We start from the raw sequence: 21333 nt of genomic DNA, 5'->3' as shown, positions 1-21333 counted from the left end.
ACTTCTAATTGTCAAGACAGTAACATATATTACTTGCAATACAGGTTGAGTATCCCATATCCAAATATCCGAAATACGGAATATTCCGAAATACTGACTTTTTTGAGCGAGATTGAGATAGTGAAACTTTTGTTTTCTGATGGCTCAATGTACACAAACTTTGTTTAACACACACAGTTATTAAAAATATTGTATTAAATGACCTTCAGGCTGTGTATATAAGGTGTATATGAAACATAAATGAATTGTGTGAATGTAGACACACTTTGTTTAATGCACAAAGTTATAAAAAATATTGGCTAAAATTACCTTCAGGCTGTGTGTATAAGGTGCATATAAAACATAAATGCATTCTGTGCTTAGATTTAGGTCCCATTGCCATGATATCTCATTATGGTATGCAATTATTCCAAAGTACGGAAAAATCCGATATCCAAAATACCTCTGGTCCCAAGCATTTTGGATAAGGGATACTCAACCTGTATCAATTTTCACAACATGTTTTATCTTCTATCATGGGGAAGCCCTCACTCCCAACTGCCAACCTGGTAGGGGAAATACTGGCAATAGCACTTTATTCTGCTGAATAAACTGAATGAACGTATTGCACATATGTGTGATTATTTCACGTATATCCAATTGGGCATGGGACTTGGTGCTATCTATACAGTGACAAGGTAAGAAGTTCTGGGCATCAGATGGACTAGAAACACATGATTGTTCGCTGAGCATATACCAGGACTACAATAATATGAAAACTGGTCCTTGTTGATTGAAGGGGAAAGGGAGACAAGTGTATCCTTATTCTCTACGCAGTGCCTGTATACACCTAATACATTGGGGAAAGGATTGCTGGGACTGCTGGTTGTATATCCCAATGGGTGTCTGAGGCCATGACGACTTATAACTATTGGTTCCAATTTGCGGGTATTCCCGTACTCGCCGTGTATTGCTTAGACCACCCTGGGTATATACTAGGCAGATGTGATGTTAGAGACCTATTTAAAATAGAAATAGAAATAACGGCATTGCAACAGTGTTTAACCTAATCAGCATTTGTCCGATTAGCGGGTATTCCCGTGCTCACTGTGCAGTGCCAGTTAACTCTCAAAACGCCCAAAGTAAATGATACAAGTAACAGAGGTACTATTGATTAAATATTAAGTGGGTATCATGACTGCATCGGCTTTTAATCAGCATTTGTCCGATCCATGGTAACTACCATGTTCGCCGTGCAGTACTTAGATGACCCAAAATACACACACAACAATCTACAGTCAGTACAAGAGCATCGAAGCAGATCACTGTGCCGATGCGCGCATTTCGCAACAAGCTTTTTCGAAAAAGCTTGTTGCGAAATGCGCGCATCGGCACAGTGATCTGCTCCGATGCTCTTGTACTGACTGTAGATTGTTGTGTGTGTATTTTGGGACATCTAAGTACTGCACGGCGAACATGGTAGTTACCATGGATCGGACAAATGCTGATTAAAAGCCGATGCAGTCATGATTTTTCCGTATTTTGGAATAATTGCATACCATAATGGCGATGGGACCCAAGTCTAAGCACAGAATGTATTTATGTTTCATATACACCTTATACACACAGCCTGAAGGTCATTTTACCCAATATTTTTTATAACTTTGTGCATTAAACAAAGTGTGTGTACAATCACACAATTCATTTATGTTTCTTATACATCTTATACACACAGCCTGAAGGTAATTTAATACAATATTTTTAATAACTTTGTGTATTAAACAAGGTTTGTGTACATTGAGCCATCAAAAAACAAAAGTTTCACTATCTCACTCTCACTCAAAAAAGTCCGTATTTCGGAATATTCCGTATTTCGGATATTTGGATATGGGATACTCAACCTGTAATATAATTTATAGGAGAGTCAGTGCAACCAAAAGAGCAGACACGTTTTTAATATTATCACTTTCTATCTTAAGCACATTCTTCTACTTCTTTATTTTAACCCTATATTTTGCATGTTGACCGAGTATCGGTCTCTTAATAAATACAAATAAAAGTTATATTTTAATTCATATTTCTGTGCACCTAGCAGTACAACCCCATTCTCTTTTTCGTGTATCAGTTGTTGTAAATGGTTGTCTTAGGTGGCACCCCCGACATTTATTGATGGAATTTGTCCAAACATATGAATTGGGGTTTTTCAATTCATTTTTTCATGAAATTTTGAGAGTGCAGATTTTTCTTGTTTCTTGTTGTCGGACCCCTGTAGTTTGCCCCCAGCAAATGTCCCCCAGTAGTAATGTCCCCCAGTAGTTGCCCCTCTGTAGTTTGCCCCCCCCAGTAGTAATGCCCCCAGTAGTAATGCCCCCAGTAGTAATGCCCCCAGTAGTAATGCCCCCAGTTGTTTGCCCTCAGTAGTAATGCCCCCAGTAGTTTTCCCCCAGTAGTAATGCCCCCCCAGTGATGCCCCTCAGTAGTTTGCCCCCCAGTAGTAGTGCTCCCCCCCCCCAGATGCGCTGCTACACAAATTAAAAAAAGACAAACACAACTCACCATACTTGCCAAGCCCCGCTCCGTGGCCGGCCGCTTCAGTCTTCTGTGCGTCCGCTCCTTGGCACTATGGGAGAGATGTCATTACGTGTCTCCCACAGCGCGCACTGTACTGAGCTCCTGCCTCCGGCTGCCTCTGTGCAGGGAGACGGGCGCCCAGTGGTAACACAATCTCAGCGGGCGCCCATCATCTCCCTGCTGCGGCGCCTTGGACACATGGGGTGAGGTGAGCCAGAGGAGGCGGAACTGCGTTCTGTCTCCAAATGGAACTGACGAAACGCAGTTTCACCCTGTTCCGGCTCACATTAACACCTGTGTATGTACTGTATGTGTGTGTACAGTTACAGTATATATAATATAGTGCGTGTATGTACATAACATGGCTTTCTTTTAGCACACACAATCATGTGAATCCTGTTCCCAGCTGTCCCTTATAAATGCTTTGCAATAGTCATCCAACAGCCAATTTTAATTATTTTATGATCTGTTTAAAATAAAAAAAATGGGGAAGGAATAGCAATAATTTGGCAACTTAAATTCAAAACCAGTTAGCTCTCTGCTGTTGTGCTGCTCTGGTAAGTATGACTAGATATTTGTCCAGTACACAGATGCTTTAAATATTTTAAGTTTGAGTACATCATTATAAACACAAATGCAAATACCATTGATTGAAGGTGTTGCTTAGAAGGTGGATACTAGGCAAGAAGTTTTTAAACCAATAATTACAAGACTGATTACAATGCAAAAATGCAGCTTATAGCTTTTTAAAGAATCTTTTTATTGACAGAACTATTGATTGACTGTTGGTGAGCATTCTGAAGACTATTGTGTGATAAATCATTGCAGCAGTTTTAATTTAACGGTGTTGTAGCAAGACTTAAAAATCGATTGTACTCTGGAAATGCACAGTGCATTTATTACCTCCCAGTAAACGCATGATGTAGTACGCAGCCGTGCGAACTCCCAAAACAAGAATCAGCACAACTGGTTCTGACAAGTATTAATTATGTTGTTTTTTTCCCCTAAGGGAATATTTTCCCTCAATATTTTTAATTTAATTAAGAGTTTAAGCATATTATAGACCATGCAATATTATGTGTAAAGATACTAATTTTGTAACCTAGAAACAAAGCTGCTTGTTGCATGTGCTGTACCATGGATAAATTAAGTGAGCTAAAATTTTAGCAAGTACATTGTAGAACTACTTCTGTATGGTAGCCTGCAAATATAACGTAGTTTCAGGGAGCTAGATATGTGTCCTCATACACCTAGGGGGATATTCAGTTGTTTGAAAAGACGGTTGGGTGTCTGACTTTTCAAACAATTGAATACCCCTCTAGTGTCTACTCACCACATGGTGCTGGACACCCGTCTTGACTCAGTCACTGCGAGAGGTGCAGTATATGGCCGTTATTTTTACATTTCTCATATCACAGATACTGCAAACCACCAAAGTGTACTAGAGATGCCGGGCTGTGACTTTAACTGCACAGAAATGAAAACACATACAAAGTGGTGGATGAAGTATAGCAGATCTTGTTATGAGAAAAAGCCACAGGCACTGCATTGCTGCACTTCATATTCAGATTCAGTCATTTGCACACAGGTGTACAAATGTATCGCATCAAATTGATCAGTCTAATCCAGCAAAGGAGTTTTGTCACTTCTAGATTTATATTTATATGCTAATAAGCAAGAAATGTTTACTGTTTGGTGCAACTGAAACCATACTGTATGAGGAATCTTTTGTAATAGTCACTAAGGTTTCTTTTTGACTATATAACCCAACATAATACTCCATAAACAACAGAAAATGCCAAGGCATTAAATGTATGACCTTAAATGAATGTACACGTTTGTTTTTCCTCCATTGAATAACCAAGATAAAATGGCCCAATGCTCATTGGACATGCCACACAGTGTACTGTGAGTGTGTGAGAAAAATCCAAAGAATGTAAATCTTTTTTGAGTATCCTCTCTGTCACTGCAAATTAATAGAGTTCATCTCAAATTAATAAAAAAAAGTCAAACTTTCTATAAGAAAAAGCATTACATTTATAAACAATCACCAAACCAATATGTCCACCATGTAAACGTCGACCACTAATGGTCAAAAGTTTTATATGGGCAATAGGTCACATGTAAAAGGTCGACACTGCATATGGTCGACACCCAGCTTTTTGGGGTATTTTTAACAGTTAAATCAACTTTTTCATACTTTGCTATCCACATGGACTACAAATGTAGTTTTTATACACCTAGGTCTGCAACTATTCTAGGATCCTATCTATTTTCACGGACGTAATTGGGGAAAAAAAAGGCTTCTTATCGTGGATTTGGTTTCACAATATCCCCGATAAGGTGTCGGCATCGAGGCTAATTGGATTGCCCCGGGTGAGGTACTTAGCCATGGTAATATACCCTGGCTAATAGGATACTGCCCAATGTTTTTGCAAGACGCTTAGGGGTGTATCGTATTAACCTTGATAATCTTTCTTACAAATAAAAAAAGACAGGATCCGTGAAAAATTGCAGAAATATGTGTTTTCATGGGTGCAATCAATGATATTTTTTTTTTATCGGGGATTAGGTTTCACCTGCATGAGGCTCACAAAATAAAATCCCTAATAAGTTGCGGCTTCAGAGCGAATAGTATAGCCTTGGTACATATTTCTGTTTTTTTTATTAATACCACTGCCTAAACCAAGTGGTGTTTCAATCTTTTATGAATTGGGAACAGTTTATAACACATCTTCATTGTTTCCAACTATCCTAAAATAAAATCACTGTTGCAGAATTTAGGCAGTTTACATATACATCTAACCTTGCTGTTTTAAAGCCCCTAATTTATTTGTTTTGTATGTATGTATGTATGTATGTATGTATGTATGTATGTATGTATGTATGTATGTATGTTCCAGCATAACTGTGGAATGCCTGGCACAATTTACACCAAACTTGTGGAGTAATTCAGACCTGATCGTAGCAGTAAATTTGTTAGCAGTTGGGCAAAACCATGTGCACTGCAGTTGAGGCAGATGTAACATGTGCAGAGAGAGTTAGATTTGGGTGGGGTGTGTTCAAACTGAAATCTAAGTTGCAATGTAAAAATAAAGCAGCCAGTATTTACTCTGCACAGAAATAAAACATCCCACCCAAATCTAACTCTCCCTGCACATGTTACATCTGCCCCCCCCTGCAGAGCACATGGTTTTGCCCATCTGCTAACAAATTTGCTGCTGCGATCAGGTCTGAATTAGGCCCCATGTCAGTTAAGTGGTTAATGGTAGCAGACAAATTTTAGTGATTATCCCAGCTGTGGCTTACAACAGACTCAGCCAAAACCCAGACTGGATTCCATCAGTTCTGTTTCTGCTGCTCCAATCCTGCAAAAGCCTGCCGTTCCACTTTAACCTCCTGTGGAATCATGCTGTCCCTGCCACAATATATAAAATATATTTTTTGCAGTCCTAGGGAAATATTTACTAAGGTGCTGGTTTATAGAAGCGGAGATGTTGCCTATAGGTATTATCTTCTGGAAGGTGCTAGATAAGTAAAATCTGGTTGCTATGGGCAACATCTCCACGTCTATAAACCCACACCTTAGCAAATATACCCCCTAATGTGAAGACACACCCACGGTCATATTCTTGCCACATCTCTCCTGGGTACATGAAAGGGAAGGGAGCAGTTGTAAACTTAAATGTATTATCAACTCTGAATATGTTGCAAAATTGTGTTTGTTTTTATGTTCGCAGACGCATTTTGCTATTCCGTTTGTTCAACTCTGAATAAGGTCTCGCCTATATAAACTCTAATTTTGAGGAATTTGTAGTCTATAATTAGATCTGTTGCGACAGGTCCTTTTCATTCTGCTGTGTGTTTGGGGTAGGTCTGGAAATATTTAAGACTGAATTACAACAATATAACCTGGAAATTTTGTGACATAATGCAGTATGATGTGAATATATTTATTGGCTTTTTCTAGTGTGTGGTGGTAGTTGCTGTTCTTGTTGTTGTTGTTTTTTGTTTCCTGATCCATGAATTCTCATAATCTATTTTTATCTCTACCCAAACCTAAAGTGCAATGCCATTTTACATGCCTGTTTTTAAAAAGATGTGAATATTTTTTCACCCATGTGAACATTGTCTAAGAATGCAGAGAATGTCTGTCACATATTTCCAAATGGATAGGCTGAACATACAACAACAATATGGCAGTTTATGGTGATCAGTCTGAAACCGTATAGTTGGTGGCCTTTGTAATGTATTGGAATGCTGCCTCTCGTGATTGCTAGCTATAATTATTATTAACGTGGGAAAAGGAGATGGTTATTAATGTTAATTCTTTTTTTTTTTTTTTTTTTTTTTAGTTGTCTTCTGGGGAGATATTGCCTTAGATGAAGAAGATTTAAAAATGTTTCAAATTGACAGAACAATTGACCTCACTCAACATAAAAATGAAAACTTGGGACACACCACAGGTAAGGTGCATATGGACTAAAGCTATATATTTCACTTCACAAAATGAATCCTGTTCCATTTTGGAAACTGGTAAGCTGGTTGCTGGTTGCTGTGTGTTACGTACCCAAACTTGAAGGTGATTATTCATTAAGTTGGTGATTTTTAAAACGTGATTTGCTGGTTACATCCTAATGACGTTTTCAGTAGCAGAAGAACAGCTAATTAACTCAATGCTGAGATCAAATACATCTTAATTTGTGGTTGACCAAATCATATATATACATAAATTTATACACTTTGGGGACGATTTATCACCATCTGCGGGATGTAAGGTGATAAAATTGATTTAGCCGCAATGCGATTATTGTTTACATTGCATGCATGTATCAATAATCGCATACAATGACAGAGCTTGTGAGAAAGCGATGCCACTCCGCATAGCTACCAGGGTATTTCGTGAAAAATATGCCGGGTTCACTCCTCCGTCATGACTAATTCCCTCCTCCCCTTCCCTCTTTGTAAACTTACCCGGTGATCGGTGCTCTGCTGCTCTCCTCAAGCTCCAGTCCTGTGATCTCTGGCTCCTGCAAATGCGGTTTACAGCGTCAGATGACCAGGGTCACAGTGCATGACTGGAGCCGGAGGAGAGCACCGGTGCACTGATCACCGGGTAATGTAAGTATATTTAAAATAAAAATATACATAAATATATATTTTTTTTTACACTGATGACCAGAGCCAGGTCCTAGGCAGTGAAAGCTGTGCAGAAGGCTGCATATCGCAGCGAGCCCTCTGATGAAAGTGGCGTAATTATCACAGGGCTCACTGCAGTGTTTTTTGCCTTTTTTTTTTTTTTATAAGTAAATTTAGCCATATTGCTTTTCCCATCGATTATAATGGGAAATGCAATGTGGTTACTAAAAAAAAATTAGAATTAAAGGGTTTGGAGCAGTTTCTTGCGAAAACTGCTCCAAAAGTCCTTTAATACATTCAGGTGAAACTACAATAATGTAAAAGGGTGTGAAAACTTGTGTTTGTTTTTTTTTGTAACCTATAGAGGCAGATGTATCAAGCAGAGAAAAAATTGGATAAAAGGACCAGTGGAGAAGTTGCTCATAGCAACCAATCAACTTTGAGAGAGAATTTATTACGTAAAGCCTATAAACCCCTTTTTTCTGCTTGATGCATCTGTCCCTTAAAGACTGATTATGAACATGAAAATCATAGTGACTTCTTCAGACTATTATATGCATTGATAGTGGATCTAATGTATGTGTTCTGTACATTCAAATGAACAGTTTGCCAGATGTTGCAGTCCTATAAATAGTCAAATCTGACAGCACACTGATTTTAAATACATATATACAACAAAGTGAATTTATGCAAATGCACAATAAGTTCAGTTGAATGTATGTACATATGTATATGTATATGTGTGTGTGTGTATGTATATATATATATATATATATATATATATATATGTGTGTGTGTATGCAAGTTACACACATACCACCCATAACAGGCAGGACATATGCTATGTGCACATTATGCGATCCCATACGATGCAATTGTATTGTATAAGATATCGGATCGTGTGTATACACTACAAACAATGTCTAGAAACAGAGTCATCACTGGAGTACAAAACCACACAATATCACCTCTTCAAGACTGCATGCAGTCCGATGTACAACATCGCATGTGACCCACGGGAGCGCGCATCGTATGTCTGATGCAGCATACACATTATACAATATCATTCAGAAACTAACAATATTGTTCAAATCGTAAATTATATTGCATAGTGTGTACGTGCTGTAAGTATAACCCATTTAAATAACACACCATACAGCTAGCAGTGCTTAAGATGGAGAAAAACAATATACAACCTTACTAAAAGAGGTGAAGCTGGGTACACACCTTTACAAACCATGGCCTGATCTGCCGATATCTGGGGAACAGACCGACAATTGTATAGGGGTGTATGCTGTACCATTGCAGGAGCATTAGTCGGTAAACGGCTTATAACGCTCCTGAAACAGCCAGGATCAGTAAGTCGCATCTTGTTTGCTATTTGTTATTTCTCGGCCCGACCACCTGATCCCAAAGAGGCCCATACACACTGAGCTATTTTAGCATAGTGTGTACTGGGCTGTGCAGAGGCTGACAGGAAGTCAAGCTGTGGACCCACTGCTCCGCTGATCAGGAGCGTTAACCCAGACAGCGGAGCAATCTGACAAGTGTGTACCCAGATTAAGGCCCATGAAAACACAAGATAAGTAAAAAAAAAACTCTGATTAACATGTTGGGCAATACGGATGGTATAATGGGTAGCATTACTGCCTCACAGCACTGAGGTCATGGGTTCGATTCCCACCATGGTCCTAACTGTGTGGAGTTTGTATATTCTTCCCATACTTGCGTGGGTTTACTCCAGTTTCCTCCCACAATCCAAAAATATACTGGTAGGATAACTGGCTCCCTACAAAAACTAACCCTAGCCTGAGTGTGTGTAGTGCACATGTGGTAGGGAATATAGATTGTAAGCTCCACTGGGGCAGGGACTGATGTGAATGGACAGATATTCTCTGTAAAGCTCTGCGGAATATGTGTGCGCTATATAAATAACTGGTAATAAATAAAAGTATAGAAATTGAGTGGGTATTCCAGAGTGCTCCATGACATCCCATATGAGAACCAGTCAAAACTAAAACAGAGACCATTGCAATGGACATTTGGGAAGTAGGGAGAGGAACAAAAGGGGGTGGGGGTGACAAGGGAATAACGGGGAGACTTGCTGACATTCTCATGTTGCCAGTATAAAAAAACATCGTTAGAAGGCATGGTACGCAATACCGCTGCCAGCATCCCGATGGTCATGCTCCCGACAGGGGCAAGGTAAAGTCAACTTCCCGATATTGGGATGTTGACCTGTTTGGGATTCCTGCAATGGAGTTATGACTGGTGTTGGGATTCTGGCATCAGTTTTCCGGCTGCCGGGATTCCGTCAGCTGGTATATTGAACATATACCATATCTGCCTATTTGGTAGCGTGTCTTTTGCTTTATTATAGGACAAGATGAAGCCATGTCACTGGGTTTAGTATAAAATACCTACAATAAAAATCCAGACGGTCAAGATCCCGACAACAGTTGACCGACGGTCAAAATACCGACAACAGTTGACCGACGGTCAAAATACCGACATTTAAAATACTAACACGGTCAAAATACAGACATTTAAAATGTCGACATGTCAAAAAGTCGACACATTTTTCAGTCCATTTTTTGTGTATGTCGACAAGTCGGTTTCAATGAAAAAAAATCATGAAAAACTCATGTTGACTTTTTGACCTGTCAACATTGTAAATGTCGGTATTTTGACCATGCCGGTATTTTTACCTTGTAGGGATTTTGAACGTCGGTCAGTGGTTGTCGGGATTTTACCATTGGGATTTTGATTGTAGGTAAATTGACCGCATCCTCTTTTGTCACTAACTAGACACATATGCTGCCCATACACGTTCGGATGTGTCTCAAGATGTTTATGGTTCTGCATGTGTGTGACTTTGGCAATCATTTTCTTTTTTTCTTTTGAGTCCCTTGTGGTTTCTCCAGAAGGAAGGGTGCATCAATGTTTCAACCCTACAGATCAATTCAGTAAAATATGCATCAGTGAGGCCTGATAAAGCCTGCAACAAATTAGTACTATAAAAAATATTATTATCGTACCCTAGACTCAAGTGACTTATGTTTATGCTTTGTCATGAAACTGGTTTAACGAGCAGGACAATGATAATATCCATGTGTCATGATGTTCTTGGTAGCCAGATCTCAAACAATTATGGTATTCTGAAACTATGCCTCAGTTGGCGTTTTCCAACAAAATCAATAAGGCACAAGATGAATCCCTTAGTTGGGGGAAGAATAGTGCTGTATTCCAATGTCACAATTCCATACAGGCCATGCATGGTGGACTAGCATCCCATTACAGTTTCTGTTTTTATATTGATTCTTCCATTTCTGTGTATATGGACATAAGTAAAACATTTATGTATGTATAATATAGGAAGTGTGTCACTGCTAAATCTATTTAATTAGCTGTTTCGCCTTCTTATTTATTTTTCCACTGTCTTAACTGTCTGACAATAAGACTGCACTTTATATTTACTTTTGTAAATGTGAGCTCTTAGCCTTCTGTCTATTCATATATCTACATTCTTCATGCCATATATTTAGTTTAAAGTTGTGATTAGTCACATTCTCTGTCAATTGGACATATTCATTTGTGATATCTTGCCAGCTTCTGTTTGTCAGCCTCTCCGTGGGTATGGGTCGTTGGATAGACACAACTTAGGTCGACCATGCAAGGTCGACATGCATTAGGTTGACAGGGACAATAGGACAACATGGTCATTAGGTCAACATGTAGTAGGTCGACAGATCAAAAGGTCGACATGGGTTTTTTGACTGTTTTTGGCGTCATTTTCTTCGTAAAGTGACGGGGAACCTCAATTAGTGCACCGTAACCTCTTGCTTGGCTCGCTTCGCTCGTCATGCTTCGGACAAGGTGCCTCACTCCACTACCGCTTCGCTCGGCACAGGTTACTATTCCAATCATAGTCCATGTGGATCGTTAAGAATGAAAAAAAAAAAGTGAAAAACTCATGTTGACCTATCGACCTGATGACCATGTCGACCTGATGCATGTCGACATTCAGTGGTCGACCTAATGACCGTATACCCTCTCCGTTGGGAGGTGAATGGTTGTCTTTGCATAAACCTATCATCACTTTACTCCTAAACCAATCCAATTTAAAATTTGGACGCATGCGAAAAAACCCACCTGCTTTTGAGCTTCTATCAGTTTTTGCAGACAATTTGGCTTTTTAATTACTCCGCTCACATTTCTCATATCCTGCACTTGTACTGTGGTCAGGCTCCCTTGTCTTTGCAGAACAGGCTGCCCTCAATGGGGAAATGTGACTGGTCCAGGTCTGGTAGCTCTCTACTAAAGACCAGAGAGTGAGTGTGAAGTGGATTAACCTTCTGCCTATCCACAATTGTTATTACAGTGGACTCCCATATATTGGCAAAGTACCAATTGTGTCCCAATCTGGATGTGAACATTCTAAATTATTTGCTGAACCAATTTACTAAATGGGTATTCTTAATGTGCTTATGCTAAAAGTCCAGTCTTTCATTTTTTGCATTTATATTTATATTAACATCTATGATATTTTATTTTAGCTTCTAGGTTTTCTGCCATTTATTGTAGTGTGTGGATACAAACTGATGATGCCAGCATAAGTCTGGTTGATGACACATCTAGACAATGGTTGAAAACAAAAAATTAATTACTTGTGGTAGAGTACACCAAATAAAGATCAAAAAGTTGCACAAAAAAGTTAAATGAATTTAAGTACTAAATTGTAGTATGCAGTTTATCTAGTGGGAGGCAGTGGTTGTTTTTAAAAAAAAAAAATATATTTAGATGTCTGTTTCACTAATACCCCTTTCAGACCACCTGAGGCAGGTCGCACCCGGGAGTCTGACATGCAAGCGCCGCCCGTCAACACACAGTGAACTGGAAACGGGTCATGTCAACCTGGTTCCCTTTCACACCGCACAGTGAGTTGAGTTGAGTCGCGTTCATGTGCCAATAACCTGTGTTCATAGCTGGCGGTCTGAAAGGGGTATATCCAGAAACTTGTAAGTGCCCCTTTATATGCTTGTGAAATATACATTTTTAAGGGGGAGACAGACTGTACTTGATAAATGATAGGTAGAAGTTGATTGGTTGCAATAGGCAACTTTTCTACTTGTCTTCTTTAGAATGTTTGATACATCAACCCCTTAATGTTAAGCTATGTATATACTCAGGGGCATAAATAAGACACTGTGTGCCCCACAGCAAAATTTTAAAGGGGCCCCCAGTGCTTTTAGAGAGAAGGAAATTTGTACTTACTTGTCATCTTTATGTTCAGTTATGCGGCGTTGAACGCCCTCTTGTTTTATTTACCATTCTACTTCACCAGCCTTGGGTAGGGTTAAAAGCACAGTTAGGGATGGGGAGGGTAGCTCAGAGGCACACACATGGGTGGGAGGGTGGCTCAGAGGCGCACACATGGGGTGGGTGGCTCAGAGGCGCACACATGGGGAGGGTGGCGCAGAGGCATAGTTTGGAATGTGGGTTAGATGCACACATGGGGAGGTGGATTGTACTGGTGGATGGTAAGAAGCACCTAGTGGAAGGGGGACTGAGACATACATGGGAAGGTTCTGTGTTACTCTATTACTGTGCAAGCAGAGGGAGGAGAAGAATAAAGTAGAGAGAGTGAATAGCAGATATTCAGCAGTCGGGGTGGTCTCTAATATGGTCTTTTCTATGAAAGGTTGCCAGGGAAAAATAACGTCCATGTCCCCATCTAAAAGATAATTCAGTGGAGTACAGCGCTGATGGTCCTGGCAGCAAATTGCTTCTTAGTCGCATGCAAACATCTGCCTGTGTCCCAGCAGTGCCCTGTGTAGCTCCGCCTCAGTCCGCATCCCTCTGTAGCTCTGCCTCATGATGAGATAGAGGAAGTCAAGAGAGCTCGGAGCAGGAGGGCTGTGAACAGAGGATCAGCTACTTTAAGTTGAAATTGTACGGCTAGCACTGCTGCCTCTTTCTCACAGCTTGTAGAGTAATAAAAGCGACTACTGACAGCACAATGTGCTGGAAGGCGGGGGGGGGGGGGGGGGGGTTTGAGGGTGCTGTAGGTAGTGGCAGCTCCAGGGATTGGGTTGCAGCCCAACATCACTGGCTGGAACATGCTTGCAGTTGGTGTGACTCCCCTACTTGAATTTTGCACTGAAGCTGCCACTGGCAGTAGGTACCCCGGGCCCCATAGCAAGTGCACCCACTGTAGCTGCACCCCTGCATACAGTGAGAGAATTGTTCAAACCAGGCCAATTTGTAATTGACTGTTCTGAATGAATGATCTACTTGTAGTGTATGAACATACATGCAAAAAACAGTCATTATCTCATGGCTTGCTTTTTCCATCAACTTTGATTTGCCAAACCATTTTTCAGCAGATATTTTTCAAGTGTATGGTGAGTCACAAAAGTTTGTTGATTCACTCAATCTTGCCTTTGTGGGCGGACATATGTAAATATCCACTCTAGCAAAGAATTGAATAAATATAAAGGATTGAATATTTTTTTATAAAACGTACATGGTGATACCTTCCTACATTTAGCTCAAATGCCCTGGTTCCAGCTGGACTGCTGCTGGTTGAAATCATGGTGTTCCACCTGGCTGGTAAAGCCTAGTACTTGTTGACCTAAAAGTTAGTGGGGACCCGACAATGGTTTTTCCCCTGTTTTAGGTGTAAAAAGAACTACTGTAGGCTGAAACAGAGGTGGAGTTTACTTATTTTCTCTTTAAGACAACTGCTAGAGACAAATAATTGGTCATATTAGATGAAAAATTGTATCATGCAAGAAGTACACTTCTAGATTGCTTAAAACGCAGAGACAATTATTCTGTTTGACGGATTGTCTGAAAGTGTATGGTCAGTTTAACATGACAGATTAGTGATCAGTTGCAGTGATGGCAACTAATCAGGTGGTAATCTGATGAATAACCAGTGTACTAGTAGTAATTATGCTACCGAAAATCTGACAGTCTTTTTTAAAAAGTACTAATCTGCACACTGTCATTCCGAGTTGATCGCTCGCTGCCGTTTTTCGCAGCACAGCGATCAGGTCACTACTGCACATGCGTATGCACCGCAGTGCGCATGTGCTTCGTATGGGTACAAAGCGGATTGTAGCTGGGCGATGGATTTAATGAAGAATCCATTCGCACAGCCGATCGCAAGCAGATTGACAGGAAGAGGGGGTTTATTGGTGTCAACTGACCATTTTCAGGGAGTGTTTGGAAAAACGCAGGCGTGTCCAAGCGTTTGCAGGGCGGTGTCTGACGTCAATTTCCGGGTCCAAAAATACTGAAGTGATCGCAAGGGCTGAGTAAGTCCAGAGCTACTCAGAAACTGCAAAAAACTTTTTCGGCCCACTCGGCTGCACAAGCGTTCGCATACTTGCAAAGCGAAAATACACTCCCCCGTGGGCGGAGACTTTCACTATCATGATGCAAACAAATTGCTCATACAGCTACATGAAACAGAAGTTAAAGAGGGTTGTCTTAAAATCTAAAGCCGCAAAAGCTCTTGAAGTGACTCATTCATTCACAGATTTATCTAAATAATTATACAATTTGACAGTACCAGCGATCTGTAATGAGAGCGGATACTTGTGCTCATCAAGTTTGTTTCATCTGCAAACTATTGGAAAAGTTGTCCTCATATCAATGAATATTGACACGATTGAACATACATGAACGGTCTTTTTTTATTAATTTGTGTGATAAGGGTTCTTAACAATCATTAATCTGCCAGACCTCCTGAAAGTTTCTCTAGTGCAGGCATTCCCTACCTCTGTCCTCACAGTTACAGTGCAGGTTTTAGTGATATCCAGGCTTCAGCACACATGGTTAAATCACAATAACTGAGGTGCTAATTAATTCACCTGTGCTCACGCATGGATATCACTAAAACCTGCACTGTTAGAGTGCCTTGAGGACCGAGGTTGGAAATGCCTGCTCTAGTGTATGACCAGTTTAAGATGTAGAGGAACATTTGATAAAGAAGGCTAAGGGGTAACCATATTAGTGGACAGACCGTGGGCTAGTTCATGGCCAGTTGTATATGATGGCAACCGTAGCAGAATAACCTGTAATTCTCTAATCCTACACCAATTCCATTATATGGGAGAATCATTTGACTGTCAACATTCTAAGGGCTGGATTCAAATGTCAACCCCCCACGGCTATTCCAATGCTGGAATGCACGTAAAGGGTCTTTTCATGCTTGTGCCCATTACTTTAGTCGGGTTTAGGTGCTTTGTGTGCCTAAACCTGAGTGTAATGGGCGTGATCAGTTCGATAAGTGTGGGCATTTGCGTATCACCCCTCAATCTCCTGTTACTGTAGACTGGAGATCGGGGGTGCGATAACCTTTGAATTGCCCCATAGGAATTTGTTGTTTAAATTTTGCTTCTGAAATGCAACATTATGAGTCCTACATTCCTATTAGTATCGTAATATTCTAAAACTTTAGTGGTCCTTTACATTTATGCAAACTGGAAGTAAATGTATTTACAGCTTTTCCCAGGTTTAGATGAGGTTTTATATTGCTGGAAACGAATTACAGACCGTAGAATACTCCTGCAGATGTCTTGGTTATGATGAGTTTGTAATTTGTTAACAAAAATAACACAGCTGAAATATTATTTTAGTATGGATGTAAAGTAAATACCTGCCAGGCATACTATACATTCTCAGATATGCCAGCTATTTTGTACTGCTTACAGACTGAGTAATGTGAATTATGTTAGCTGGCCCCCTTTCTCTATGCTCTGGCAGGGAAGTACAGGAATTACAGCTTGGAAAGCATAATGCTATATAGTAATATATGGAGCTTGTGCTGTATTCTTGGGATTTTGTTTTAAAAGCAATTACATCTTCATTCTCGACATTCTAATTGCTGCACAAATTAATTTATTTCTTGCTCTTACATATTTTTGAATCATTTTAAGTGTTTTTTTCCCCCCCTTGTCATGCCACTCTGGAGAAATGTATTTTTTGCAAATTGTTTTGAAGTTACTCATATGCATATCACTTTACTAATCTAAAATGTTTCTTTAGACAAACAGCTGCTTGAGATTACATATTCTCATACTTCTAGTCTAGCCAAATTATTTCTAATTGCTGCGGTATAATAGTATAGCATCTGTGAGTCTGTGGGGTTGATTCAATGTAGAGCAAATTGAATAGCGCTGATTCTGCGCGATGCTAAGTTGGAGAATGCCAGACAGGCATTCTCTGATTAAAGTGCGTTGCTGCGATGCTGTTTGCGAGGCACCTGGGCACAAAACGGCATCGTGGACCTAGTTTTGAGCGTATTTTTGCTTGCGTTGAATTTAATAGCTCTGGGTGCTCCCCCCTTGCGCTGTTCAACCCGCATTCAATTGAATCGACCACTATGTGTATATAAATTTATGATTGCTTCTTACACACCAACAGTGCAGTTTTCCAGAATCACAAGTGAAGTAATTACTGTCTGTGGATCTTTTAAAAAGTGTCCATCCATAAATAATATACCTGTGCTCCATTAAGGAGATATGGAAAACATGCACTATTACTGTGTCCTGACTCCTAAGGACTGGTTTTGAGAAGCATTTGCTAAAATGAGGATAGCTAAAATCAGCTCTTTCAGATATTTGGGGCTTGAAATTAATTCTCTCTCCCTTCGCCAAAGCCCGAGTCATACCTACTGCATTTTTTAATTTTTAATTAGACATTTTGGCCTTCATGCTGAGTTGAGAGTTATGCCTGTTTACGGGGTGTATCTTGCATGTGTTCAGTGCGCGTGCTTTCAACCAAGCATTTACAAGTATGGGCAATACAGTTCATTTGAATTTCAGTCATGACTCCTCTTGGGATCCGGTCAGGATCCCAGCTTTCAAAATACCAACGCCGGAATTCCAACACAGCTGAGAATGTTGGAGCCGGAATCCTGAATGGGAGCACAATCCCGGTGCCGTCATATGACACCTGGGATCCCGACTGTCCTCTATTGGACCGCAGGAGAGGTAAGCAGTGCAGGGGAAGGTTTGGCGGGTGATGGGTTAGGCTGCGAGGGGTGGATGGTTAGGTTTAGGCTGCGGGAAGGGAGGGTTAGGGGTCATTGGGGGAAGGTAAGTATCCTCATCTTGCCCCTGTTTGGATTTATACTGTCGGTATGTCGTGGCCGGTACTCTGACCGCTGGCATTGTGAACCAAACCCCTGCTCTTTTGCCATTCACGTTGGCATGAGAGTATTCGGACTGTTATATATAAGCATAATTAGGCCCATCTCCAGGGGTATTATTTGCACCAAGTATAGGCTGCACAGACGATGAGTCCACAAAGATGTGTAGAATTCTGCATACTGTTGAATATACACATTTTGTTTCTGCGTACATATAGCAGGAACATATACAGCAGAGTTACATTAATCTCTGCACCCGCATCAGGCTTTTGTTAGCATGGCTATATTATCCAAAATATTTTAGCGATCTTCTCACCTAGAGACACTTATGAGAATGCAGTGTGACGTGTCAAGCGGAGCTTCTAACGTGGCTGTGGGATGATGATTAACAAGCAAAACTGTCAGACAACTAAAGTACTAAATGTAATAAAGCTCCAGAAGAAATGTACAAACCAAAGCAGTTGTCTGAAGGTAAAACACCACTTTCTGCTGCAGGGTACACCGGGCTCCACAAGAAATGGACAATGGGGTGTAGAGTAGGATCTTGATCCGAGGCACCAACAGGCTCAAAGCTTTGACTGTTCCCAGAATGCATAGCGCCGCCTCCTATATCACCCCGCCTCCCTGCACAGGATCTCAGTTTTGTAGTTGGTGCTGCAGTAGCAGGCACTTAACAGAGGGGCTGCTCCAGGCAGCCCTAAGAAGAGCTTTTTTTCTGAGGAAAAAAGTGAAGACTTCAAGGGCAGCAGCAGTGTTACATGTCAGTAGACATTCACGGCTGCAGCTCCGGCTCTCCCCAGCGGCGCTGTACACTCCCAAGCCCTGGTTGCCGGGTAACTACAGCAGGAGGCTCCGGTTTTCTTCTTGTCAGGCACACACGACGGGGTCTCTCCGGGATCGCGTGGCCGCGCTTCGGGAGGTGGTAAGTGGGTTCCGCTTGCGGGACCCGGTCTTTATCGCGATCCGACGCGGTCAGTGGGAGGCGGGCCGCGCGCGCTGGCGGTGGACACTGTTGCAGTACAGGCGATCCCACTAGATCACCAGGGCATGGGACAGGTCAGGTTTTCTCTATAAACCATTTTATTAGAGCCCGCAGTACTCGGTGGTTTTGCCAGCAGGGGGATAGAGCTTGGACCTGAAGCCCCTCCCCCAGCCCCAGGGCACCATTTTCTGCAAATGTTCCCGCCCTGGAGCTGCATATTTGTCTCTCCCTCACTCCCTGGCAGTGCCTGCGGCGCCATTATCCCTCAGTTCACTGTTCCTGGGAATGCTTGGGCAAATCCTCCTATGTAAGGCCGCCTGGTTGTCAGTGCTGTGACTTTACAAGACACGTAAGTATTCTCCCTTCCTTTTTTAGTCAGTTTTAGTTAAGAAAGAGTGCACTTAGTCAGGGTTTCCTAGTACAATTACCCTATGTACATCCAGTTCTTACTGTGTACTGTTATATCAATTGTTATATAGCTATGTAAGCTAGTCCAGTGCAGTATTATTGTTAGTAATAACCTCTGCATTGTACAGACTGTGACCATTTGTGTGTGCATTTGATAGCTGAGTGGTGTCCATTTCGTGTCTTTCACTCAACCTGCTATCCCTATATTCTATAACCTGAGGGGGCTTGATGCATCAGGTTTTATCTAATATAAGATTTTCACAAAGATATACTGTATTACGTATATTTTCTCTCCTTTATCTCTGCAGGTGCCGACTAAACTGCGCAGGGGTTTGGGCTAGAGGTTTGTGCTCCTGACAAATTGTACTGTGTTACCTGATACTGCAAGTTATATCATGTTGCTGAGGGTAACGGTTCTGGGGCTGAACACAATGCCGGTGTTGCTGAAGCCGCAGATACCTATGAGGAGAATATAGCATCTTTGGGCTCTGGTTCTGGGGGCTCCTTGCCCCCCAGTGGAACGGTGGCAATGGGGGCAAATGACCCGCTATGGGCCGCTTTTTCCACGCTTCTGCATACGCTAGTTCATAAACTAACACCCCCTATGGGACCCCCAATGCCGGTGCAACCCTTTGTGGTCCCTGCAGCTAACCCGCCGTCGGTGGACGAATTATCTGCTCAAATAAAGAAGTTGAACCAGTCCCTGACTACTAAAAAGTCTGACCGTCGCTCGCCTACGTCCAAGGGGTCTTCTAAGCGAGCGCTTGTCTCCTCACAATACACTGCTGTCACTGACACCTCGTCGGATGAAGACGGCACTTACACTGACCCCACAGGTTCTGACTCGGATACGGCTGATGGGGAGGGTGGTTCACATGTGGATGTTCCTGATCTTTTGGAGGCTGTTAAATTAATTTTACAGATTACGGATGATCCCGAGCCATCCGTTCCTCCTAAGAAACCAGATAGGTTCAGGCGTCAGAAGGTGATTAAACAAGTTTTACCTCACTCTGACCACCTAATTGATATACGTCAGGAACCCTGGGAAAACCCGGGTACGAAGTTTGTGCCTCAAAAGAAGATGCTGGCTCGCTGTCCCCTCGCGCCGAAGCTGTCTAAGAATTTGGAAACGCCTCCTCCAGTGGATTCTCATGTGGCTAGGATGGTGGTTTCCTCAGCTCTACCGGTCACCACCATCACGTCTCTAAAAGAGCCTACGGATAAACGTGTGGAGGGTTGTCTGAAAGCGATTTACACCCTCACGGGTGCTGCACAAAGGCCCACTATTGCAGCTACATGGGCTGCAGAGGCTATTGAAGCATGGGCCTTGGAGTTAGAAGCTGAAATCTCTTCTGACCATGCTAGACAATGCTTGTCATATATTGTCACAGCTTCTCGCTTATATTAAAGAGGTGGCTTCTGATGCCGGTATCCTGGCATCCAAGGCCTCTACTACGTCAGTCCTGGCTCGCCAGATATTGTGGCTGAGATCCTGGTCTGTGGATCTGGACTCTAGAAAAACCCTGGAGGTACTCCCTTTCAAGGGAGATATTCTGTTTGGGGAGGACTTAAATAAGATAGTGACTGACTTGGCTACTGCCAAAACTGCCTGTCTGCCAAGTACCGCTCCTTCTGTGTTGAAGGCTAAAGGTACGTCCTTTCGCCCCTTTCGTTCTTCAGGTAAAGCAAAAAGGTCAGGCGTACAACAAGCAGGCCGGCACTTCCAAACCTGGTAAGCCTAAGCCCAAAAGAGCCTGGGCGGCCCGTCAGCCAGCTTCCAAGACAGATAAGCCTGCCGCATGGCGGGGCGGGCCTCCCTCTGGGGGATCCCAGGGTGGGGGGCCGGCTTCTAGGGTATACCCAGGAATGGTTGAAGACCACTTCAGATGCCTGGGTACGGGAAGTCGTCACTCGAGGTTACGCCATAGCCTTCAAAAACTGACCCCCTCATCGATTTTGCCAGACAGATGTCCCGTTGGATAAGACAAAGGCAAACACTCTACATTCGGTGGTACAGGAGTCGTAGTACAGGTGCTTCTTGCGCAGTGGGGCCGGGGGTACTATTCTCCGCTGTTTCTAGTCCCAAAACCGA

At 41.9% G+C, this 21333-nt stretch overlaps 1 protein-coding gene across 2 annotated transcripts in view; it reads left to right on the top strand.

Moving 5' to 3' along the window:
• The window catches only part of TLL1 (tolloid like 1), a 440554-nt gene that overhangs the window by 178481 nt on the left and 240740 nt on the right, over positions 1 to 21333 (top strand). For both annotated transcript variants that reach the window (XM_063920427.1, XM_063920428.1), the window contains exon 3: positions 6906 to 7016. In XM_063920427.1, coding sequence (XP_063776497.1) covers positions 6906 to 7016 — 111 coding nt within the window. The remainder of the gene's footprint in view (positions 1 to 6905; positions 7017 to 21333) is intronic.

The sequence above is a fragment of the Pseudophryne corroboree genome, chromosome 1, assembly GCF_028390025.1.
Source record: "Pseudophryne corroboree isolate aPseCor3 chromosome 1, aPseCor3.hap2, whole genome shotgun sequence".
Taxonomy (NCBI): Eukaryota; Metazoa; Chordata; class Amphibia; order Anura; family Myobatrachidae; genus Pseudophryne; species Pseudophryne corroboree.
This window is presented reverse-complemented; position numbering and strand designations above follow the sequence as displayed.